Source organism: Coregonus lavaretus (genome assembly GCF_964263955.1).
Source record: "Coregonus lavaretus genome assembly, chromosome: 33".
NCBI lineage: Eukaryota > Metazoa > Chordata > Actinopteri > Salmoniformes > Salmonidae > Coregonus > Coregonus lavaretus.
The window spans coordinates 5,663,291-5,690,138 of NC_140020.1; the positions used below are offsets into that span (position 1 = coordinate 5,663,291).

At 45.4% G+C, this 26,848-nt stretch overlaps 1 protein-coding gene across 1 annotated transcript; it reads left to right on the forward strand.

The window, feature by feature from the left end:
- Positions 1–10,047: 10,047 nt before the first annotated feature.
- LOC311108528 (sine oculis-binding protein homolog) lies at positions 10,048–20,322 on the forward strand (the record flags this gene model as incomplete). Its single annotated transcript, XM_084151175.1, has 6 exons — positions 10,048–10,140; positions 13,274–13,412; positions 14,034–14,219; positions 15,006–15,157; positions 16,549–16,650; positions 18,256–20,322. The coding sequence occupies 6 exons, from the start codon at positions 10,048–10,050 to the stop codon at positions 20,320–20,322; spliced, it is 2,739 nt and encodes a 912-aa protein (XP_084007301.1).
- Between the last annotated feature and the right edge of the window lie 6,526 nt (positions 20,323–26,848).

Below are 26,848 nucleotides of genomic sequence, written 5' to 3' on the forward strand. Positions count from 1 at the left end.
AGTTAGGGTTAGGGGAAACATCCCCCTGGAGCGATACAGTTGGGATTAGGGTTAGGGGAAATTTCCCCCTGGAGTGAGACAGTTAGGGAAAGGTTTATATGTCAGGTGGTAGTGTCCTGAAAGCCTTCATGCTGAGGTTGTATGTTATTTTTCTCAACAATCCAGCCGCACCACCACAGGAGAGTACAAAGTTGATTGACATCAAACATCGATTTTTATAATTGTTACTAAAAGGTTTGACGTCAATCGATTTCACATTTGTTACCAACAATTATAAAAAATCTATGTTTGATGTCAATTTGCTTTTTGTGGTGGAACAGAATTAGCCAAATTAAGCAATTTGTTGTTCTACGAGTGGTGTGGCTCTGCGCCACGCAGAGAAAATCAAGTAGCTCGTTAGCGACTAGTTTTTCAGGAAACTCACCCCAGAGTGGTGGCTGGGATAACGGAAAAGGTTGTTATGTTTGTAAGAAAGGAGATTGAACATAAAGTCAATCTGAGGGCTAGATGGAGGGAGAAGGGGAAGAAGAAGTGAAGAGGTAGAGGATAGAGGGACAGGAAGGGAGAGGGTTTGGGATAAGTAGGAACAAATACTGTGTGTGCGTGTGGATGATAGGAGGATGAGAGAAGCTGGGCAGGGAGTGGTTAATATAGTGCAGGGGGAACTTGGGGGCACAATTGGCAGGTGTAATGGCTCGTATAGCCTGCTTTAGTGTTGCTGAGTGGGACTTCTGCACTGCATGCTCTCTCTCTCTCCACTGACCGCAGCATCACCCACGGTGCTTACTGCTTACTCACTGTATTAATCAGTTTCACAGCATCACCCACGGTGCTTACTGCTTACTCACTGTATTAATCAGTTTCTCAGCATAACCCACAGAGCTTACTGCTTACTCACTGTATTAATCAGTTTCACAGCATCACCCACGGTGCTTACTGCTTACTCACTGTATTAATCAGTTTCACATTATCACCCACAGTGCTTACTGCTTACTCATTGTATTAATCAGTTTCACAGCATCACCCATGGTGCTTACTGCTTACTCACTGTATGAGTCCATTTCATAGCTGATGTCTTTCCACTGCATGCGCAACAGGTTGAGGTTGCACAATAACATATAGTCATAGGAACTAATGTAATGTAGGTTTCAACATTTGTGTGCAATTTGTGTTTCCTGTTGAAATGTTGAAATGGATTGAATGTTGTGGATTTTAATGCTTCCCAATTTTGTTAACCTCATATTATCTCCACTCCAGCACCATGCCAGTGTCTACATATGTTAAAACAACGCATTTCTACGTTCTGTAGTTAAAAAGATAAGAAGAAAAGGTCCTAAGAAAGTTCCACATGATATCATCATGTTCAAACCATGGAATGTATGAAACAGGATTTCAGGAGACGATTATGAACTCTTTTCCTCTTTAGTGTGTTGGGACTCAGACTAGGGCTGTCTTTATGACAAACAAACAGCCTGTCCATCTGAGGCTGTTTATCCCTTCATTTTGCATGATGCCTCAGAAAAACCAGAGAGAAAAGTATTTGTTAGACAAAGTTTTTTAAATTAACATAGCAAATCAATGGACAAGACAAGGGTGAAATTTAGATGAGGCTGGACAAGATCAAACCAAAATAAATAACATTAAAAATCGCAGTATTCAACCTGCTAATTTTGAGTTTTTGTTGTCTGTAAATTGATGTGTCGGTTAATGAAACTTTATCAATATTTGAATCACGTTGCAACAACAGAAATGGTTGATTGAATTTGCAGCATTTATTGGGTGTAATTTTAACCAAGATTTCAAGAAAAAACAATAGGGTTTCAAGGGTTGGTTTATTTAAAGTAGAATTCATGTTTGTTGACAACTCATACCAATGGATATTAGATGTTCGTCTGACGTTTAACCATGAAGTGGCATCCTTTCGAGCATAAAATAGTTTTTCCATTCTCTGCAGCTGTCCTCATGAGTATGCAAATAACCAGTGCTTAGGGTTAAAAACTGAGAAATGTGGCATTTGTGTGTGTGTGTGTGTGTGTCACTGGACTAGAGCCAGAGGAGATCTAGGGGGCATCATGGAATGCTGAGTGCAGCTCGGGCCCACGCAGCTGCTGTATGTCTAGACTCGGTGGCAGCTCAACATCAATAAATCTGGATGCTGCACCCCTATAGCAAATTACATTAGGATGATGTAATGGACGAGATCGATGTGGATGTCGAGGAGATGAGAGATCGAAGTACAGGTGACATTGACCAAGGAGGAGGGTTTTAGAAGGCGGGATCAATAAACAAGCCAGATTCTTAAAACAAGATTTGGTAGTTTGTCATTTCAAAGGGTTTACAGTAGTTAGAGGCTATAAGGAACTTTGCCCCCAAAAGGGGTCCCCTAAATAGTGAATCTTAAACCTACCAACTAATTGAATCCAGTGACACAGTTTAGTATCAACCAATTAAACATCTTTAAAACAGTAAACCAAGGAGGAAACATACAAAATAAATGTTTTTTAAATATAATTTATTGTACATTGTCATTCCTTCCCATTATTTCAGAAGAGCTAACAAAAACTAACATTGTAACATTGCCATTGATACAAAATATAAACTATAAGGGGGGGAATATACATTTTACATCAATCCTTCCCACATGGTTACAGTACAGTCATTTTGTTAGGACCAACCCAGGCATTGAAAGGGAGAGATGCCAGTTATACCCTTCTTGTAAAAGACCAGAAACTCTTTATAAATCACAAGGCATACCGACTCAAGCCCAGTATCAAACTTATTCTTTCTACATACAACACATCTTCTGGTACATTTCCAATAACTAAAAACTAAAAAAGCGCCAAATTGTGAAAACCCCATTTAAAATAGTTTAATTAAAAGTGGCTTGAGTTTTCTTTAATAATCTATGTGCAACCTTCACTTTAGGCAGGGCACATACAAACAAATTTCAAATTATTTCCCAGGTGAAATTAAAACTACGATAAGAACTTCTGTACACTCAAGTGGTCCGCGTTTTTTCAAGAGACGTGACGTGACAACCACTGCCCTGTAGGCCTACATACCCCAGAATACCCCAGACTGATAACCAGGATGTCAGTGGTGTTACTATGGAAATGCAGGTCTTGATGGGTTGGCAGAGTACGGTGCTGGAGCAAGAAGCCATGTTGATTTTCCGTAAGGCATATCGAAAGGGGGAGGGGGGGTTAACGGTGGTGGTTTCCTCTCCAACTAACATTACTACCCCCCCCCCGATAAAAATGTCAGCACTAGGATTTTCTTTTTTCTGTTGGGGTGAACGAGTGGGTGTGGGTGATGTGGAGTCCATCTTGGCTGCTGGATGTTAGGCTTGCGGTCTTGGTTCAGTGCGGTTGAGGGGCGTGGTGGTGGTTGAGGTGGTAACAGGAGGGTGGATCAAGGGTTATGGGTTCAACAATAGCAGTGCAGGAGGGAGGTCGCCATGATGATGGGGAGCAGGAGATGAAAGGGGCTGGACTGCAGTGACACACCCGCTCCGGTAGGGGTGGAGCCGGCCGAGCTGCTGTACGTGCCCGTGCCCATGGTGGTGGAGTTGACGCTGGTCGTGTTGCCCCTCATGGGTTCTGTGGTGTTCAAGGAGACCGCCTGCAGGCAAACAGGAAGAGGCTTGGTTTAGCGAAAACTCAAACTTAATTCCATAGAATTGAGAGACTGAGTTCTTCATTTATGAACAAGCACATTCCAGCCAAAGCGGACATTGACATTTTAGTGTACATTTATATTGACATTTTAGTCATTTAGCAGACGCTCTTATCCAGAGTGACATCTTCAATATGATGTAATATCTAGTGGACTTAAAATTTTAGGGGAGAAAAGGAAGGCTGTGAAGAACTAGCAAAAAAAGAATTTAGTAGGTTAAAAACCAGCTATAGTGGCATGGGTATTCTAGGCCCAGCCTGAAAAACAATCATTGGATTGAGATTTTGAATGGATTGATGTTTTACAATTAAAATGGCCATCCCGGTTTGGGGAGATAACTTATTGAACACCATGTAGAGTAGTCCACCTTGTCATGCCAAATCCAAAGAAAAATCCTACACTAGACCAAATCAGTAACCTAACTGAACCAAGCACATTTCCACTGAATGTTCATCCAGCAGGTAGCCTAGCTAGCATATATTACAAAACAGCAAATCATGCAAATTAAACACAATGCACCTTTCATTTATACATCAGCTACAATGGAAAGAAAATATAAACAGGAGGAAACTGTTTGGGGGTTTATTTCCTAAAGATGTAGCCTGTTCGGGTCACACCCAGTTATCACATTGGCCTGTAGGTGTAACACCATACAGAGAATGGATGAAAGTCCAAACGGGTACGTGCAAACGGATGGTCTTCGCTATTCGTTTCAGGTTTCGTTTGGCGCGCAGCACTGAAAGGAACTTTATCCCTTGGGTAGACTCAGGTGTACGTGGCTTTAAATAATTCATTCACCTAGATGTTTTTAATAAAAGAAAGAAACGTGCATCACAACTATTAGGATAATTGCCAACAAGACAAGATGGTTAGATCGATGTTTTGAGGAACGGTCCCAAAATGTGCGCACACGTTAAAGTAAGTGATTGGCACCAATGTGGGGCTTATGACTTGGACAAAAATCATATAATTTAATTATTTTACCTGATTACTACCCACTGGGCAAAAACTGGTTGAATCAACATTGTTTCCACGTCATTAAATAAAAATCAATGTGATGACATTGAATCAACATTGAAAACGGATTGGATTTTTAAAAAAGTAATCAACATAAGGGAATTTGTCTTTTTTTCACCCAACTTTTAACCTAAATCCAATTACATGATGACATGGTGAAATGTTTTGTTGAAATCAGGTTAGTTGACAAATCAACCAAATGTAAATAAAAACTGGACGAACTGACGTCTGTGCCCAGTGGGTTAGCCTACTTTAAATTATATCTGCCATAGCCATATAAAACCAATCACAGACAATTAATTATAGGCTATCGAAGAAATAGCCTACAACAAAAACACCGCACACAAATAAAATGCGAATTACTTTACAAAAAACATGATTTTTTTTTCTAGGAAAAATACTTAATAATAATAAATGTATTTGGCATACCTGTGTCGATAAACATATCGCGAACACAATCACTCCGAGATGAACAACCGTCATTTTAGACATCCTTATGATGATTTGGCCAGAACTTCAAGCACAAACGCAAACAGCAGCGAAAGTCCCTTTGAAAATGTGATCACTGAGATCGGACCTACCTTCTTTATACCAGCATCATGACTGACGTGTGACGTGAGACTTGCACATACCTAATCAACCAGGAAACAAAATAACAATTTACTGTAAAAGCATGCGATAAACATATTTGTTTTTATATTGAACATATGGGTCGTTAAAATCCATATGCAATTGATATATTTTATAAGGGTGTGTCATCAGTGGGGGGGTTACATTCAGAGCTACATTCGGAAGCTTTTTGGGAATAAAACAAAATATGGCTTTGGAACGGCTCCCATTGGATGAAAAGGTCTGCTACAGGGGCAACTTCAGTTCAGGTATTAGGTTTCAACGTCCAAATGAAGCCATTTGCAACGTGTTGCTTGGCCAGTATTTTGACCCACAGCGGTATCTCCTGCCTACAGTTGGCAATGAACCTCTTCGTGGTCCATTGTTTGAATTATATTACTTGAGTCTTTGGTCTTCGGGGAGGGATTTTTATTTGTATTATTATTATTATTATTATTATTATTATTATTATTATTATTATTATTTAACCATTGTAGGCTACGGTAATGGATAGGTTCCTATGACCAATACAGGAATCGCTAGATTTTCTGTCCAAACCCTATCTGTATAGAAATCTAATGGGTCAAATACAAAATGGGTATCATCGCCTGAGGTGGCCTTACTCAATATGCAAAAGCTACCAACAGGTGAGTCCCCCCAGCCTCAACAGAAAATAGGTTAATGTCGCCCTCTGGTGGCAAGTCAAAGTAACGCAATATCAACGACAGATCATCTTACATCAGCCCATTGCAAACTAATGGGGGAAACCTCTTCGTACAGTACGTTTTCAATCATTTTCAAAACTGCCAGGGGTATTTCAAATTGCCCTTTTTATGATTGGATCCAGATGTGGGATTGTAAATTTAGGCCTATAAATACAGTCCCTAGTCTCTTGCCATTTGGGTAAGTGGATTTCTGATGGAATAGTGAGATGGTCTGATCCCCTCTAGAGGGAACCTAAAGAGACAGAGCTCCTTCGCTGCCTGCGCACCCTGCAGAGGTACCAGATGTGCTCTGTTATTGAGACGGGGAGAGAGTGGGGCCTTTTGTAAGGTATCAGATAAGCCCGGTTCCCAAAGCCCAGGCGTATCGTGTATCACCAGCGGGTCTATGAGGGAAGCCAAACCCCAGCCAGAGAGCGCACCGGGATCGGGTTTCTGTTTACACGAGCCCTGGTCCTGGGTAGACACGGGCGCAGGGTAGGTGGGGGGAGAGTGGTGAGAGACATAACATATACCATAACATATAACATATAACAACTTTACCTACATGTACATATTACCTCAATTACCTCAACTAACCTGTGCCCCCGCACATTGACTCTGTATCGGTACCCCCTGTATTTAGCCTTGCTACTGTTATTTTACTGCTGCTCTTTAATTATTATTATTATTATATACAGCTGCAGAAAAAATTAAGAGACCACTGCCAAATTATCAGTTTCTCTGGTTTTACTATTTATAGGTATGTGTTTGGGTAAAAATAACATTTTAGTTTTATTCTATAAACTACTGACAACATTTCTCCCAAATTCCCCCCAAAAATATTGTCATTTAGAGCAGAAAATGACAACTGGTCAAAATAACAAAAAAGATGCAGTGTTGTCAGACCTCAAATAATGCAACGAAAAATAAGTTCATGTTCATTTTTAAACGACACAATACTAATGTTTTAACTTAGGAAGAGTTCAGAAATCAATATTTGGTGGAATAACCCTGATTTTCAATCATAGCTTTCATGCGTCTTGGCATGCTCTCCACCAGTCTTTCACATTGATGTTGGGTGACTTTATGCCACTCCTGGCGCAAAAATTCAAGCAGCTCGGCTTTGTTTGTTGGCTTGTGACCATCCATCTTCCTCTTGATCACATTCCAGAAGTTTTCAATGTTGTTCAGGTCTGGAGATTGGGCTGGCCATGACAGGGTCTTGATCTGGTGGTCCTCCATCCACACCTTGATTAACCTGGCTGTGTGGCATGGCGCATTGTCCTGCTGGAAAAACCAATCCTCAGAGTTGGGCAACAATGTCAGAGCAAAAGGAAGCAAGTTTTCTTCCAGGACAACCTTGTATGTGGCTTGATTGATGTGTCCTTCACAAAGACAAATCTGCCCGATTCCAGCCTTGCTGAAGCACCCCCAGATCATCACCGATCCTCCACCAAATTTCACAGTGGGTGTGAGACACTGTGGCTTGTAGGCCTCTCCAGGTCTCTGTCTAACCATTAGACGACCAGGTGTTGGGCAAAGCTGAAAATTGGACTCATCAGAGAAGATTACCTTACTCCAGTCCTCTACGGTCCAATCCTTATGGTCTTTTGCAAACCTCAGCCTGGCTCTTCTTTGCTTATCATTGATGAAGGGAATTTTTCTAGCTTTGCACGACTTCAGCCTGCCCCTAGGAGCCTGTTTCAAACCGCCCTCGCCGTGCACTTCACCCCAGCTGCCGTTTGCCATTCTTTTTGTAGGTCATTTGATGTCATCCTACGGTTGTTGAGTGACATTCGAATGAGTTGGCGGTCATCCCGGTCAGTAGAGAGTCGTTTTCGCCCTCTGCCGGCCTGTAGCTTTGTTGTCCCCAATGTCTGCTGCTTGACCTTGTTCTTATGAACCGCCGTCTTTGAAATTTTAAGGATGGAAGCAACCTGACGCTCACTATATCCCTCTGCCAGTAAAGCCAGAATTGAACCCTTCTTTTCCTCACTCAAAACTTTTGGCATGGTCAATAGTTATATTTTGCTTAATATTACTTTTGAGGTACTATTAGCACTGTTTTTGCCATCCAGCTGGTTCTATTGCAAGAGGATAGTGATGACCACAACAGTGGTTTTTATACTTTTCCTCGTTAAATAAGATTTGGTTCATGTGATCACCTAATCAGTACCTAATTCAGTAGAATGAGGTGTGCCTGTGATGGAATTCAACAGACACTGGAATGGAATGGCTGTCATACATGTGTCACTAGAGATCCTGGTTCGAATCCAGGCTCTGTCGCAGCCGGCCGCGACCGGGAGACTCATGGGCGGCGCACAATTGGCCCAGCGTCGTCCAGGGTAGGGGAGGGAATGGCCGGCAGGGATGTAGCTCAGTTGATAGAGCATGGTGTTTGCAACGCCAGGGTTGTGGGTTCGATTCCCACAGGGGGCCAGTATAAAAAAAATATATATATGTAAGTCGCTCTGGATAAGAGCGTCTGCTAAATGACTAAAATGTAAATGTAAATGTAGAGATGCTGATTTAAGAAAAATGTGCAGTGGTCTCTCTTTTTTCCACAGCTGTATATATATATATTTGTTTTACTTATCTATTTTTTACTTAACTTTTTTCTTAAAACTGCATTGTTGATTAAGGGCTTGTAAGTAAGCATTTCACTGTAAGGTCTACACCTGTTGTATTCTGCGCATGTGATGAATAACATTTGATTTGATTTGATAACTTATAACATACTGTATAACATAACATATAACATAACACAGGCTACTACTTCTCGGAGAAAGCCCTTTACATCAGCAGAAAACAAGGATTTCAGTTCCACCGCCAGTATTAAGTGGCTCAAAGTCATATACTGGTCACAGACTTCTGAGAGGAACACTCCCAATACAGTAGTGTTAAACATTCATTGACTATACATAGTTTTGCTGCCTGTGGCATTTCATCAGGGCAGAATGATAAAGCATATCAAGTCCTTGTGTGGTATCACTGACCTTAAAATAATAGTGGGTTGTGAGCTACTTTCCTCTGTTATGCTGCGTCCAAGGTTGCTATCCCACTGCGCATAGACATCAGTTCAACGTCTTGTTTTGATTTACATTTGGTTGAGTTGTCAATTAACGTGAATTCAACATGAAATCAATCAAACATGTCACCATGTCATTGGATTTAGGTTAAAAGTTGGGTGGAAAAAAGACAAAATTCCCTTAGTTGACTTTTTTCAAATCCAATCAATTTTCCACCTTGATTCAACATCATCACTTTTATTTTTTACTTTTTTAAATGAAGCGGAAACAACATTGATTCAGCCAGTTTTTGCCCAGTGGAATGTCTCTCTCTCTCTCTCTCTCTCTCTCGCTCTCTCTCTCTCTCTCTCTCTCTCTCTGTCGCTCTCTCTCTCTCTCTCTCTCTCTCTCTCTCTCTCTCTCTCTCTCTCTCTCTCTCTCTCTGTCGCTCTCTCTCTCTCTCTCTCTCTCTCTCTCTCTCTCTCTCTCTCTCTCTCTCTCTCTCTCTCTCTCTCTCTCTGTCGCTCTCTCGCTCTCTCTCTGATCAAACAGATGTAATTTGAGAAACCCCCTAACATTCTACCGTGATATCGTTTACCCACGCGGGATTTTCATCTCTATTTAAATCCTGGAATATAATAGACAGTGTTGGTTCTATGTTCCCCGCAGATAAAACACAGTCCTCGCATTCCTCGTGAAATGTATCTGTTGAGATTTGGGAGGGTTGGGCGCCAGGTGTTGGGTTACAGCGTGGAGGCCCCTCCCTGCTCTCCGGGATTTAGAGAGAGGGGATTGTTCGTCCGCGGCGGTACGGCGGCAGCAGCAGCCCACAGCGCGCAGCAAGCATGTTCAGTGGAGAGTCAATGGAAGGAGCCCCCAGATGACGGACGCAGACGTCTGGGAATGACAGCCGCTGTCACGGGAGTGATAGCTTTCGCTCTCTGCCGCAGCACCTTGACTAGCCTTGACTAGCCCCGGAGAGACGCGCTCTATCAGTCGCACGCCAAAGAAGTGACACGGAGCCAGTCAGAACTATGCCAGAGATGGAGAAAGGGAGACCGCCGGAAAATAAACGCAGTAGGAAACCCGCGCACCCGGTCAAGAGAGAGATCAACCAAGAGATGAAGGTGAGGGGAAATGTGTTTTTTTGGCTACTTTTTGTGCAGTGTTTGGTTTGTGAATAGTCTCAAGGGCAGATTGAGACTATTGAGACAGTGAGAGAGCTCCGTGCGCACAAATCACACAGTTGTAGAGGCATCCACAGATGCCATGCAAAATTCGATTTGTTCCCATTGAAACAATTAAAGTTGCTTATAATTTAATGCCATTATATTATGGAATTCTTCCGAAATAAAAGTGATAAAACAATTGTGTAACATAACATTAGTCCCATATGGTGAAATTAGACAGCTATATTATATAAAATAAAATAAATATTTATATTATATTACCTGGCCTTTCCATAATAAACCGACTGTCTGGAAATTTACTTTTGCGGGGGAATGAAAAAGTGTCACTCTTATGTTATCCAATATTTGATGTCGTGTCCACTGAATGGTAGGTAGCCCTTCTGTAGTGACGCCATGTCAGTCCATCTGTGGCCTCGCGCAGCAATGTCCAGCGGTGTTCCAGATGTGAGTCACCACCAATCCGCAGGAACACATCACTTCTTTCCCGCTTCGGCTGTGCACGCACTTGTTGTAGTAGGCTAGTCTACAGGTTTACAACAATGTAACATTATAAAAAGAAAGGCATTCGAACGAACATACCTAGTCACATCACTTGATAATATCTGCTAGGGCAGAGGATCAGTAAGGCCGATCCTAAACAGGTAACTGCAGTAAGTGTGCCCTTGGAAAGTGACTCAGAATCAGTTTCATGGAAACTATGTCTACTGTTTGATTTGGTGATTCCAATTCAAAACAAAATGGGATATGATGCTATTGGTTTGAGTCCTACTGCTAGAGTGCAAGCCCTGTAGTAGGCTAGGCTAAAAGCCCACAGTTTGTCTGCCTGCAGTTTTATGAGTTCTGACATGGGCCACTGGGCACAGATGTCAGATCAAAGTGTAGTTTTGATTTACATTTGGTTGAGTTGTCTACACATGTGAATTCAACATTAAATAACATTTTAAAAATGGGCTTGTTTTGTGAGAGGAAATGTGCTCTTTTTGCATAAGTGGTTTGCATTGTAGCTTTTGATATCCAGGGAGTGGTGTAGAATTACAACTTAACTCATTTGAATGAAAACATGCTAAATGCTATCTGTGCTTGATGTAAGTCAGCCCAGCCTGGCTCTTAGCTGGATCTGGGGGAAGGCCCTAGGTTGTTGCCTTTGGCCAGGGCTCTTTCTGTGGTTTGGGATTTGGCTTGTCACTCTCACAAAGCAGATGTTTGTCTGAACTGCCAATAAGAAACAAAAACAACATTGTGGGAAGTGAAGCACAGGGAGGGGAAAGAAAAAACGCCCGTCTCTCCCTAATGAGAAAATAGTGAGACAAAACAACACTGAATTCAATGTAATATAGGAGGACGTACCCTGATGTAATCGTTGATGTAGACTAGGCTAGTCCCACGGGATGCAGACTACTACTTTGTGATTCTCAGACCTACAGGGAGCCACGTGGATCTACAAAACAGGCCTTGGGTGACCGCGATAATGAACTGGGGCAGTTGGGCTTGAAGGTCAATGGTATAAGAGTGGAGTTATGAAATAGAGAAGGGGAGAGAAAGAAAGACAGACACACACACACACACACACACACACAGTCAGAGAGACAGACAGAAACAGACAGACAGACAGACAGACACAGTCACAGTCAGAGAGAGAGACAGACAGATAGAAACAGGCAGACAGACAAAATAGAACTCTCAGACAGATCAGAGAGAGACAGACAGACAGACAGACAGACAGACAGACACACACACACACACACACACACACACACACACACACACACACACACACACACACACACACACACACACACACACACACACATACACACAGTCAGAGAGACAACAGACAGACAGAAACAGGCAAACAGACAGACAGAATCAGAGAGACAGACAGACAGACAGACAGACACATAGAAAGTGATTTCAAGGTCTGTCTGTCTGTCTGCGGGCTGCTCCGGTCCAGTCCAGTGTTGTCTTAGCTAAGGGATCTATTTCAACACCACAGTCAAACCCACTCCCTCCATGCCAGACCGTAGCACAGCGCGGACACCAGATACCTGACTTTATTCATCGTTAGGCATATTTAGCTGGATATGATACCTCTACGTACACACACACACACACAAACACACACACCTGGACACACACACACTATTTATTTTCTTTCAGGCCCTGTCAGAGTGAGGAAAGCAGAGGGAAGAATGTGCAGTCAGTAGTACAGCCCTAGTGCAACACTACAACAGGCAGACTGTCCACGCTGGAAAAGGCTGAAACCCAAGAGGGAGTGCAGTGTCAGGTATCAGGGCTGGAAGGTGCCTGGGTGGAGGGGGCAAGGGGAGGGCAGGGGAGGGGATGGGAGGGAGGGGAGGGAGGGGACACACAAAGAGGGACTGCGGAGTGTTGGACACTTGGGAGAGGAGCGGGGCATTTCCGAGAACCGTGGGACCTAGCGGCGGTTTAGGGTGTCCCGCTCGGATTTCTGGCCGTTCCAGATCAGATTTCTGCTCCAATCACACTCGCCCCAAAGCCACAGAGGAGAAGAGGCGGATGAAGAGAGAGCGAGACGTTTGGGTTGTTTTCTTTCATATGTTCGGAATTTGAAAAAAGCCAGGATGTTCACTTCACAACCCATCTGCTGAGAACACTTCTTCTTTATTTTCTCTGTCTTCTTTTCCCCAATTAAAAGAGCTAAACAAAGAATGATTCATGTATTTTACACTGGTATTAGGTTGGAAAACTTTTCAGTCTCCAATTTAGCAAGAGTAAACTAACTGCAATACATCATGGAAAAATAGTCATACTGTACTCTTCTGGGTCACCCTGTTCATTTCACCCAGGCAGGGCTGGTCTGGAAGTCTAAAGAATCAGCACATTGATTCGGGAGTGGAAGCTCTGGTTACATTTAAAGAGTGGGATAAAAAGTTCCACTAACAAACCTCGGATGTAAGGTCACTCACAACTGAACTTCACATTGGCTTAGCATTAGCAAGCAGTGGCTCGGTTGTCCCGTCTCTCGCCATGCCCTCTGAATGACATAACCTATAATGTTGCTCAGTGATTTATTTTCCATTTCTCCTTTTAGACGTTTGCAGAGAGCACCATGAATGAGCTCCTAGGATGGTACGGCTATGACAAGGTGGAGCTCAGGGACTCCGAGGCCACCGAGATACGGAACTACCCCAACCGAGAGAGACGCCAGCAGCACGTCTCAGTCCTTAAAGGTGAGGGAAGGCCAGGGCCCTGTTCAGTAGGTCACACCGTAGTAAAACGTTTTGCAATGGAGAGTGGAAATCTGTGTTTTAATTGGACAAGTTCAGGTAGTACCTCCCTTTTCAAAATGATTCCTGCCTACTGAACACGTCCCAAGGTAATTAGTTCAGGTAGTATCCTTGTTTCACTCCCTTTCTAAACGTTTACTGCCTTCTGAACATTTACTGCCTGCTGGGCATCTGTACAACACAGGTAACATACTTAACAGAGGTCAGACGGAATTCACAGGTAACCCAATAACAGAACATACAGGTTGTTCAATCCAGAAATATTATCAATTTAAACATTTGCTAGGCAATTTAATTCACCCTTCTTATGTTTCACTTATTAACATTACAGTAAACCTGTATGGATGGAGTATTCTCTTTCTACAATGTTCAGTGCCATTGTTTTCTGTCAATGCCCTTTAGGCTGAATGTCTATAAATGATGTGTGTGGAGTGGAATTGGTGCCAAGAGAAACTCAAACTGACTGAATTCAGATTCCATTTTTGTTGGCACTTACATTACTTTATATGTATGTTAGAACATACATTCACTCTAAAGTGACCCTAGACATCCTGTGCCTTCCAGAAAACTCGGTGCCCAAATCCAAGAGCTTAGACAGCAAAGTCAGCCCCTCGGCACTGGCCATGAGGAGTGGAGAGAGCGAATCGTCCAGTGTCCCCTCTTCTTCCTCCCCCAGCTCCTCCTCTCTGACCAGCTCTATGGAGCACAAGAGTGCCCCCGTAATTGTCCCACTTATAAAGCCATCGGCAGGTAGGGACAGGCCTGAACAAATCTCTCTCTTTCTCTCTCTCTCTCTCTTCTCTCTCTCTCTCTCTCTCTCTCTCTCTCTCTCTCTCTCTCTCTCTCTCTCTCTCTCTCTCTCTCTCTCTCTCTCTCTGTCTCTCTCTCTCTCTCTCTCTCTCTCTCTCTCTGTCTCTCTGTCTATCTCTCTCTCTCTCTCTGTCTGTCTCTCTCTCTCTCTCTCTCTCTCTCTCTCTCTCTCTCTCTCTCTCTCTCTCTCTCTCTCTCTCTCTCTCTCTCTCTCTCTCTCTCACTCTGTCCTCTCTCTGTCACTGTCTGTCCGTCTCTCTCTCTCTCTCTCTCTCTCTCTCTCTCTCTCTCTCTCTCTCGCTCTCTCGCGCACGCACGCACGCACACACACACACATACACACACATCTACTAAGCATATGCAAACACACACCCTTTGTGTGACCAACTGGGTTAGAACCCAGATCTCCTGCATGTCACAAAAGCGTTTTAGCCTGCTGAGCTAAAGTCTAGACATGATTCATGAAGCTAACGCAAGTCTTCAGGTCTCAGACAAGGTTCCTCATCACACAGGTGTGGTTCACCAAACCACCCCTGTTACACTCACACCCCATCATCATCATCATCATCATCATCATCATCGTCATCATCAATACCATATGTAACCTACAGTTCTTTGATACAGCTGTTGATTCAACACTCACATGCTCCTTAGATGCTCATCTTCATCATCGAACACACTTCACATGTTGATGTTGATTCCTCTCCCCTTTGTCTCTGTCCGCAGTGGAAGACGTGCAGAATGTGCAGATAGTGTGTGTGTGGTGTCAGAAGGAGGGGGTGAAGCGCTACTCCCTCTGTATGGGCACTGAGCTGAAGAGCTTCTGTAGTGAGAAGTGCTTCGCTGCCTGCCGACGGGCCTACTTCAAACGCAACAAGGTGAGGGATTCAACTGTGGTTCAACCTTGTTTCAACTAGGAATCAATGGGACAATTTTAGGTCAGACAAAACTGACTTGTCAACTGCTGCAGTTCAGATGGAGAAAATGACACATAGACGCATGCATGTACGCATGCACGCAAACACACACACACTTAAACGGTGAGAAGAGACGTCTGGCAGGTAAACAGAACCTTGGAAATGGAATACCCCTGTTCTCCTCAGTGAGGTCAGCATGCCATTTGTATTGATAAAAAAAACATGAATTTAAAAAGGTGTGTGTTTCTGTGTGTGACGGGGTGTTCTCCAAGCACACACACAAACACACACACACACACACACACACATGCAGTGTTTTGAGAGTGGGAAGCGGTCAAAGTTTGCAGAGGACACTTAGTATCAGTTACGGCTTAATGGAGGAAGGGCCAGTCATCATGCGGCTTGGGTCCGGAGGACAGGGAAGCAGTGCCTATACACAATTCCTCTCCCATACACATTACCACAATTTTTCACCCTCCATCTAAGACATGGATACCTTCTCTTAGATGCGTGGGGGTGTCAGGCAAGGCTATCCCCTTTCACCATTCCTGTTGTTTTGCCGCGCTAGGTTTTATTCACATGACAACAGACAGGGGGGGAAAGAGGGAGTCGTCTGCTGCCTACCTGCCTGGCTGCAACAAACCCTCTAGTTATTTGGGTGGTGGAAGTGGGGATGGAACTGTGGCCGTTGGCTTGTCCCTGCTTGTCTCTGCTTGTCCCTGGGAGGAAGAAGGGCAGAGGGCCTGGGGGCGAGGTGTCCACTTTCAGTGCATACCTTACCTGCAGCTGCTTCATGTTTCGTAACTCGACACGACTCAATGGGTCACAAAGAAGGGACCCTTGAGAATAATATGAGGGTTCAGGTTTGTCATCTACTTTATCTCACCAAAACGTTCCAAAATGTTACCAAAACGTTCCCTTTGTTTCAGTGACCTCAAAGCCCATAGGTCAATGTACTCTGTTACTTTGAACCCGTATGACAAGGCAAATTGTGCAGTGGTTATTTTGGGATTGGTTATGTAAGTTTGTTTTAATGACCAACCATGGGAGCCATGATGATTTAAAGCAACTGTTACTTCATCAACGCTTGATGCTTCAATCCCATAGCGGTACTACTGAATCTAGGCTCTACTCTGAAACAGCTTTAACACAATCCGGGGTCCTGTTCATTAGGGCACACAATGTTTTCAAACGTTTTGCAACAGAGATCGAAAATGTATGTTTCTTATTGGACAAATCCAGGTAGTCCCTCACTTTTTTTTTTTTCTTCGTTTGGTGCCTAATGAACATTACCCAGCTCTTGATAGTTTGTTTTAAGTGTATAATGATGCGGCTTTGCCCCCCTCCGTCAGGCCCGGGATGAGGACCTCCATAGCGGGGAGAGGTCCCCCCAACACACCCATGCCGACGACTCACCCCAACTGGTGCTGAAGATGAACAGTGGTGGTGCCAGAGTAAGAACAGAACACAATCCACTTCATAGAAATATAATATATTTTTAAAATAGCTTAGCTCAAAGACTAGTAATGTTGTCTTTGAGAGATGCACAGCTACTTCAAAACATGTAGGACACATATTAAGGGGAAGTTTCCAGGACACAGATTAAGGGGCAGTTTCCAGGACACAGATTAAGGGGCAGTTTCTAGGACACAGATTAAGGGGGCAGTTTCCAGGACACAGATTAAGGGGCAGTTTCCAGGACACAGATTAAGGGGCAATTTCTAGGACACCGATTAAGGGGCAGTTTCCAGGACACAGATTAAGAGGCAGTTTCCAGGACACAGATTAAGGGGAAGTTTCCAGGACACAGATTAAGGGGCAGTTTCAAGGACACAGATTAAGGAGCAGTTTCTAGGACACAGATTAAGGGGCAGTTTCCAGGACACATATTAAGAGGCAGTTTCTAGGACACAGATTAAGGGGCAGTTTCCAGGACACAGATTAAGGAGCAGTTTCTAGGACACAGATTAAGGGGCAGTTTCCAGGACACATATTAAGAGGCAGTTTCTAGGACACAGATTAAGGGGGCAGTTTCCAGGACACAGATTAAGGGGCAGTTTCCAGGACACAGATTAAGGGGCAATTTCTAGGACACCGATTAAGGGGCAGTTTCCAGGACACAGATTAAGAGGCAGTTTCCAGGACACAGATTAAGGGGAAGTTTCCAGGACACAGATTAAGGGGCAGTTTCAAGGACACAGATTAAGGAGCAGTTTCTAGGACACAGATTAAGGGGCAGTTTCCAGGACACATATTAAGAGGCAGTTTCTAGGACACAGATTAAGGGGCAGTTTCCAGGACACAGATTAAGGAGCAGTTTCTAGGACACAGATTAAGGGGCAGTTTCCAGGACACATATTAAGAGGCAGTTTCTAGGACACAGATTAAGGGGCAGTTTCCAGGACACAGATTAAGGGGCAGTTTCTAGGACACCGAATAAGGAGCAGTTTCCAGGACACAGATTAAGATTAGTCCTAGACTAAAACTAATTATTGATGGAGATTCTCCATTGAGTTTGCTTTTTAGTCTACTACTAGGCTTAAATCTGTCAGGGAAACCACCCTTTAAAGTGATAGTTCAGCGATGTTACATACGGTATTTCAATATTTGCTTCCTTACCTTTGCCAACAATTAGCAACATTAGCCATGTAATTTAATGTCTCCTGTATAGCATGTATTACATTTCATGCCCAAATCATCTCAAAATAACACAATCAATTTCATATGATTTGGTCATGACATTTAACACATGCTGAACAGGGGGAGATTGATTTACATGGGGAATTTGTCCAAAAATGCTAATGTTGCTAATTGTTGGACGTTAACAGATTAACAAAATCAGTGTGGATTGCAGTCACTCCTTGGCCACTTCTTTCAAGGTAAAAAATTAAATATCTACATTTGTAAAATCGCTGAACTATGCCTTTACGAGCTTTATGAATAAAGCAGCTTTGCACAATACTGTTATATAGAATATTCCATATTTTATGTTACCATCTCTACTACATTTACACACCAGTGATTTGCTTTTCACATGGCACTTAAGTAACTCTTCACAGTCTCTCTCGCCTGTACCACAGGTGTGCAACTGGTGCAAGCACGTCCGCCACACTAAAGAGTACCTGGACTTTGGCGCCGGTGAGGAGCGGCTCCAGTTTTGCAGCACCAAGTGTCTGAACCAGTACAAGATGGACGTGTTCTACAGAGAGGCCAGGGCCACTCTCACCAGCTCCAGCCCAGGAAGACCCACCCAGGAGGGGAGACCTGAGTCCACCGGAGGGGTCCAGAACCAGAAGCTCCTGACCCCTGAATCGTGGAGCAGCGGTGCTGGGGAAATGAGATGGAGGACCAGGTCTCCCAAAGGGCAGACGCCGATCAATGGTACGGCGGCGCCAAGGACTGTGTCTCCTTCCGAGGAGTCATCCTCGTCATTGAAGGTTAACGTTTCGGGACTGAGGCATCTGGAGAGGCACATCCTGCCGCCACCCCCGCCACCCCCGCCCCCCCTGGAGGTAGCGAGACACCATCCCGCCACCCCCCCTCCTCGCCACCCCATGGAGCACCACCAGCACCACCAGGCCATGCCTCAGATCCTGCTGCCCTTCATCCGGCCCCCTCTCCATGCCCAGGGCCTGAAGAGCCCCCTGGCCAACCCCCCCAGGGGCCACCCCGGCCCCCCTTCCAGCCCCATCCACCAACCGCCCCCTCACTCCCCCCATCACCCCCACCAACCCCACCTCCAGCCCCCCTCGGCCTCCTCCATGAACCCACCCGGAATACACCCCTACCCGGGGGCCTACTTCCCCGGCTTGCACTCCCCCCATATCAACATGATGGGGCACCGTGGACCCATGCCCATGCCCCCAATGATAAACTTCGGGGGATGGCCATCCTTAGGCCCTTTCTTCTCCCAGCCCACGGTCCTGGTGCCCTACCCCATCATTGTACCAATCCCAGTCCCCATCCCCATCCCTATCCCCATACCCATACCCCCTAAATCTGACCCTCCAGAAGCCCTAGGGGTCCCCCACAGTGGGGTCATCCAGCCTGTGCCAGAGGGGATAGAGAGGGGGCGCTCCAGGGGTGTCAATTTGCCTTCTCCCGGGAGCTTGGTGGCCAACAGATTGGGTCGAACCACCAATCAGGGTCTCCCCTTGCCCTCAGACCACCCCAGAAGGGACATCACAGATTGGGTGAAGTCGGAGAGGCAGGCTCAGTCGCCCATGTCTACCCCCCATAGTGCAGCGTCCTCCCCCAGGGCTCGCTACGATGCTTCCCCATCTTCCACCTCAGTGATCGAGGGGCTGTCAGACTTTAAGCTGTGCCAGCAGCAGCAGCCAGAGAGACAGGTCATCCAAAGAGTGCTCCAGAGGAACCCGATCAAGCTGGAGCCCAACCCCCACGGAGTGGTGGACCTGTCGGGTCCAGGGGAGCCCGGAGTGGGGCATGTCACAAGGCTGGTGGATACCAGAGTGGACGACCACCACAACCACCACCATGACATTATCAAACCCACCCCTCCACTAACCCAGTCCCCCCCTCTTCTGCACGACACCGCCTACCCCCAGAGCCCTAACATACGACCCCCCTCACACACCCAACCAACTCACAGAGGGGAATGCAGCAGCCCTCCCTGCGATACCGCCAACCCCTCCCCCATGAAGCCCCCGGACGTCCCCAACCGAATGACGTCGTCATCATCCCCTGACCCTCCTCCCAGCCCAGACTCCTCCCAGTCTCAGAGAGAGGCCCCGCCCCTTGACTCTGACTCCGCCCTCAGTGAGCTGGAGGCAGTTAAAGAGAACAGCTGCTCCAATGGCCAGGTCCAGGGGCGGGACCAGGGCCAGGTTCCTACCCTCCCCACCAGCCAATCAGAGGAGCCCTCGGCCGGTGGCGACTCCGAGGATCCCCACGTCCCTGATGAGGACCATGCCTACGCCCTGCCCACACCCACCCTTACACCCACCAGGACGGGCGGTGCCCATACCACCACCCCCACCACACTCCTCCTGCCCAAGCTCAGGGACAAGGGTGCTCTGCTATGCCCACCGAGTGTGGCTGGAACTGGGGACATGGAGCCTGCTCTGAAGAGACGGTGCCTCCGCATCCGAGATCAGATCAAGTAGGGAAGGGAGGTAGGTGTCTTTTTGTTACAACAGGCTTTTGGGACACTAACACAGTGTGTTGTGAAATCTGTGAATGTATTGTAATGTTTTTTAAATTGTATGAACTGCCTTTAATATTATTTATTATTATTATTAATTTTGCTGGACCCCAGGAAGAGTAATGGGGATCCATAATAAATACAAATACAAATACAAATACAAACGCAATGGAGATGTTAGGATACCTAAAGAGGAATCTGAATGAGAAAGAAATAAGATGTGAAAATTAGGTAAAGGAACTTCCATAAAGATGAAATAAGATTAGAAGAAGGCATACAATGAACTGTTTCTCTCTATCACCAACATTCACACACAGACACACACACACACTCGTGTGCCCTGACAGAACCCCGTAGGAAACAGGCCGACATCTGGCCTAGCTATAACCCTAGAGATGTCTGTCTGTCTGCCCCTTCCTCTGGCCTAGCTATAACCCTAGAGATGTCTGTCTGTCTGCCCCTTCCTCTGGCCTAGCTATAACCCTAGAGATGTCTGTCTGTCTGCCCCTTCCTCTGGCCTAGCTATAACCCTAGAGATGTCTGTCTGTCTGCCCCTTCCTCTGGCCTAGCTATAACCCTAGAGATGTCTGTCTGTCTGCCCCTTCCTCTGGCCTAGCTAAACCCTAGAGATGTCTGTCTGTCTGCCCCTTCCTCTGGCCTAGCTATAACCCTAGAGATGTCTGTCTGTCTGCCCCTTCCTCTGGCCTAGCTATAACCCTAGAGATGTCTGTCTGTCTGCCCCTTCCTCTGGCCTAGCTATAACCCTAGAGATGTCTGTCTGTCTGCCCCTTCCTCTGGCCTAGCTATAACCCTAGAGATGTCTGTCTGTCTGCCCCTTCCTCTGGCCTAGCTATAACCCTAGAGATGTCTGTCTGTCTGCCCCTTCCTCTGGCCTAGCTATACCTCTAGAGATGTCTGTCTGTCTGCCCCTTCCTCTGGCCTAGCTAAACCCTAGAGATGTCTGTCTGTCTGCCCCTTCCTCTGGCCTAGCTATAACCCTAGAGATGTCTGTCTGTCTGCCCCTTCCTCTGGCCTAGCTATAACCCTAGAGATGTCTGTCTGTCTGCCCCTTCCTCTGGCCTAGCTATAACCCTAGAGATGTCTGTCTGTCTGCCCCTTCCTCTGGCCTAGCTATACCTCTAGAGATGTCTGTCTGTCTGCCCCTTCCTCTGGCCTAGCTATACCTCTAGAGCAGTGAGGAGTGCCAGGTTACTGAGATTCTCTGTCTTTGGCGCCATTCTGTTTAGTAGCCATGCACATATGGTGTGACCCGTGCTCCACCACCAGCCCTGGTCTGTGTGTGTGCGCATGCGCTTTTGGGACTATTCCATTGTTTCCATTGCACCAGGCAAGTTCAATCAAATACGTTTTGAACCCAGGTCTGGTGAGAATGTATGTGTGTGTGTGTCTGTGTGTATGGTCCACTGATCAGCAGCTCATCCAACACGCCACACTGTGATATTGTTTTCTCCCATGAGCATCCACTCTTCTACTCCAGCCATCTTTCTGGTGTTGTCCTGGAGACAGTGGCGATCGTCAGACTTGCCAGCGCTGTGGATGTGTGTGTATGTGTGTTTGTGTGTGTTAGTGTGTGTGATTGTGTTTGTGTTTGTGTGTGTGTGTGTGTGTGTGTGTGTTTGTGTGTGTTTGTGTGTGTGTGTTTGTGTGTTTGTGTGTTTGTGTTTGTGTGTTTGTGTGTGTGTTTGTGTGTGTGTGTGTGTTTGTGTTTGTGTTTGTGTTTGTGTTTGTGTTTGTGTTTGTGTTTGTGTGCTGTGAATATGAGAGCCAGCCCTCAGTGATAGAGCTCTGGGGCTTCAGAAAACGGAGCAGCAGAACCGGAGCGATCCGGTTCCATGTGTCATCATAATGACACTGACATGCTATACTAGCCCAGGCCCGTCTCTCGGTCTCACTCCCATGTAGGAGTTTAGTGGTGTGCAATCTTCTCTTCTCGTTTATTGGAACTCTCCTCTCCTCTCTCATCTCCTTTCCTCTCATCTCCCATTTCCTTCTCTCTCCTTACAGCTTCTTCTTTTTCTTCTTCTTCTTCTTCTTCTTCTTCTTCTTCTTCTTCTTCTTCTTCTTCTTCTTCTTCTTCTTCTTCTTCTTCTTCCTGCCAACCAGATGTTCTATGGAAGACATACAGTACATTACAGTAACAACCCTAACGACCAATCAGATTGAAACCCTCCTTACTTTCGACCAATCAGATCGGTCTCCGGTTTCCCCTTTCCAGATTGTTTATTCAAATGGTCATGTTGCCACCCAGAGCTGTGTGTGATTATGTGCTCGTGTTTCAGCTTTACATCCTGGGCTTAATGTACACATGATGACAGAGAAGGTTTTGATTTCCAGTTACCTCTACTTCCTCCCTTTTTTCATCGCATATCAAAAACCTTGAAAGGTCAAGGGTCATCTTAATAATTGTGTCTGAAAGTGAAAAAGATGGCTATTGGCAGAGAGCGACACATAACCCCATAACTGGTTTTAACTGGTTTAACATATACTCCCAAAAGCGACGTGCCAGAAGTATTAAACTATTTGCTTTAGCAGAGAACGAGGTCCCTGCTTCACCCTTTGTCATTTGTTCTGGTTTCGCGCAGTCCGCCGGTCCCCTTAGTAACCAATACATATGAAAATCACAGTGTGTTGCCAGCACTGTGCAGACTGATTTATTGCTTGGTGTTCTGTGTAAGGGGAGCTGGTGTGTGTGTGTGTGCGTGTGTGTGTGTGTGTGTGTGTGTGTAATGGGAGCTGGGCTGCGTTCATAGTCGACTGACTTTAGTTTAGCACCTCTCAGCGCCTAGGGGAATATGGCTATCTAGTTCCATTGTGTTCGCTGCTAAAAGTCTTCTTAAAAAAACCTTGAAAGTATTTTAGCTCTGACAGAATGAACAGGCCAACTGGAGGATTGGAGGATTTCACCTCAGGAAATAGGCTGGTTTTGTCTCAGTTTTCCCTGCCTTGATTTGGGCTATTTTATTGCCACGCGTAACTGAATCCCTCCATATGGGTTTTTGCCGAACGTTTGATAGAGAGTTAGAGAGTACAGAGAGACATGGCTTCTTGGCCCCTCGTATGTGTGCATGTGTGTGTATGTATGTATGTGTGTGTGTGTGTGTGTGTGTATGTGTGTGTGTGTGTGTGTGTGTGCGTGTGTGTGTGTGTGTGTGTGTGTGTGTGTGTGTGTGTGTGTGTGTGTGTGTATGTATGTATGTATGTGTGTGTGTATGTATGTATGTATGTGTGTGTGTGTATGTATGTGTGTGTGTGTGTGTGTGTGTGTGTGTGTGTGTGTGTGTGTGTGTGTGTGTGCGTGCGTGCGTGCGTGCGTGCATGTGTGTGTGTGTGCGTGCTTGTGTCTGCCTGTGCATTTTTACTCCCCAAAAAGTCCTGAAAATTCATGAAAACAAAGCTGTGTGTTTGTGTGTGTTTATGTGTGTGTGTGTGTGGTGTGCGTCCGTGCGTGCGTGTATGTGTGTGCATGTGTTCAGCACAGATGTTCTTGGTTTGATAGTGCTCTAAACCTCATTCTCACAGTGAGTGGGTGGATTAAGGAATGGAGGATTAACAGAGGGCAGATCTAAGACTATAATATGGATGCAAATGGAACTGAAATTGACATCTTTCTCGCTCTCATCCCTCGCTCCCTCCCTCTCTCTCTGTTTTCTCCCTCCCTCCCTCTCTCCCTGTCTTTCTCTCTCCGTTTCTCTCTCTCTCTCTCTGTATGTGATGAACAGGCTCACTGGACAGCGGTGCCAGATCCAGTGCCCCGCCCTCTTGTGGACATCACCAGCACCAACGCCCTCCCTCCAACCCATTACTCAGCCAGTCAGCCACCAGGGAGATCAGCCCCACCCTTCTTCTGACCACGAGGTGCCAATCAAGGAAGCAGTCCAATGGGGGAAGCAGTCCAATGGGGGAAGCAGTCCAATGGGGGAAGCAGTCCAAGAGGTCAATGTGGACTTCCAGTACATTCACAGCACAAGAGTGTGTGTATGTTTGTGTGTCTGTGTGTGTGTGTTGTATGTACCTTTGTGTGGTATTTCTGGACCTTCCCAAAGGACAGACAACTCCATCTCTGATCTCTCCCATAGAGCCTATAGAGCCAGCCTAAAAGAGCCCACTCAGCCTAGTTCCCAGATGCAATCCTCAGCCCTAGTCAGGAGCTCTACACTCCACTAGATGGTAGGCTGCTAGGCTACGATCATCAGCCTTGTGTGGTCTTCTCCAATGGATCCTGAACCTGATCTCTTTCCTGGGGAAACGGTTTGTTTTCTCTGCTCGGCTCCACACAAAGAGCCACTTTGTTCCTCTCCCCCATATCCCATGCTGACTCTCCTTCCCGGGTTTTGGGTTACCTGGCTGACGGGGGCTCAGGCTTCAGGAGGAGTTTGTCTTTTTAAATTGTTCTGTCTGACGGAGGGCCAGGAAAATGTGTGTACCCTTCTCCTTCTCTCCTTTCCACCCCGTAGCCCCCTCCCCATTGGTACACACACTAGCCCTAAAGTGCGACTCTGACACCCATTGCTTGTTAACGTCCTCTTTCCCTCCTATTTCCCCCCTCTAGGGACAAGGGTACACAGGCTCAGTTTAGGACATTATCCTCTGGTGTTTTTCTGAACTGTTTGAAGAAGGGATGGAATCCCTTGGGGCAATGAAAAAGTACAAAATAATTAACTGTAAACGATGTAATATGATAATGAACTATGGGAGAGATTAGAGATGGAGTTGTCTGTCCCATATATTATGAAATCCACTATTTGTGACTTGCCTGAGACCGGAAGACACGTGTCAGCTCCCCAAAACGAATGCCTAGGTTTTGGCTCAAAGGGCTAACATAGTCTTGTGGTGCGCAGGAGACCCATGTTTCGAACCCAGTCATATGATTTACAACACTGACTCGGTCATGGGACAGAGGTAGATATTTTGAGTGTCCTAACCCACTCACTCTGTTGACGCTCCTTATCTTACTCAGATTACTGATTTTGGTGGGTTTGGAACCACAGGGTAGTCATGTTACCAGCCATGGTATTATTTTGAACTGTCAAAGGCTGCAAAAAGCAGCTCTCAGTATTACAGCTTCCCCCTAGCCTGGGGGTTCATAATGATGATATGAACTATAAGCCTGGTCCCAGATCTGTTCATGCAGTCTTGCCCACTCTTCTGGTCATTGTCATGCCAAACAGCACAAACAGATCTGGGATCAGCCTAACAAACTATCTAGTGGTAGCATCATCATCTGGAGGCCTTGTCAATACTCATCATCATGTTGTGAGAATTCACTTTTAGTTTTTTCTTTACATAGACTTTGACTTTATATTAATTTATGAATGATACCTTTGTAGATCTCCAGAAAGTGCTTTATTGATTTTTATTTTAATCATGATTATTATACTGTATTTTTTTGCAAGTGCCGAAGCTCTTACCAGTGTCCAAATGTTTTGTTTGAATTTGTCCACTAGAGTGCAGTGTCTGCCTTTGGAACATAGCAACTACCTTGGAAAAATAAATAAACTAACTAGCTGTCTCCAATACCTTCTATTAATAGCGTACACAATTGTTCATTCAACTATACATTTAATGCCAATTACAAGTTTGTCTTTTTTCATGCCAGCCCAGTTTCAACAATGGCTCGATCTATGCCTCGATCCAGCCACAGAACATCACCTGTTGCCATCACATAACCAAAGTAGAACGTTGCCACAACCATAGAAATACAATTCCTAGAAGGATGTCCCCATTCAAGTCAATGAGGCCATAATGTGTCATTCTATTTCTATGGCCACAACAACATTGCCAAGTAATTGGCTAGAAGGCGGACTCCTTGCCATGGGGGAGTGACCACACTGGCAATCCAGGGTCTTTCTATAGCCTCCTGACCCACACACGCACACACACACTCCCCTCTCTCGCACACCCACACACCCACAAACACGCACACACATGCCTCTGCCATCTCAAAACTGCATTCCAAAAAGCATGTCAATCAGCATGTGTAACCACGTGAAAGTAGCTCATTCCAGTCAACATGCTCACCTTAGGTTATGCCCTGTAGTGCCATTGTAATCTTAGTCTGGCCAAGGGACTGTGTCAACATCAAGTATATGACTCAGCGGTGGCGTCACTTGGCATCTCTCTATACTATCAGTCTTGTGATATCGGGGGTACTCCCCTAACCATACCTTAGTGAAGTGTTTCCCAACCCTGGTCCTCTAACACCTCCAACAGTAGACAGTGTCGTTGTAGCCCTTGACAAACACACCTCATTCAACTCATTGTGGGATTGATGATTAGTTGACAAATGAATCCGGTGTTCTTGTCCATGGTTACAATAAAAATGTGTACTGTTGGGGGTACTTCGAGGACCAGGGTTGGGAAACACTGCCTTAGTTACCAAAAAGTGAACAAAAAACTGCCATAGTATATTGCACATCTGCCTAAAGTAACTAACTTGAACCCTAACCCTATAGTATACCATACCTACA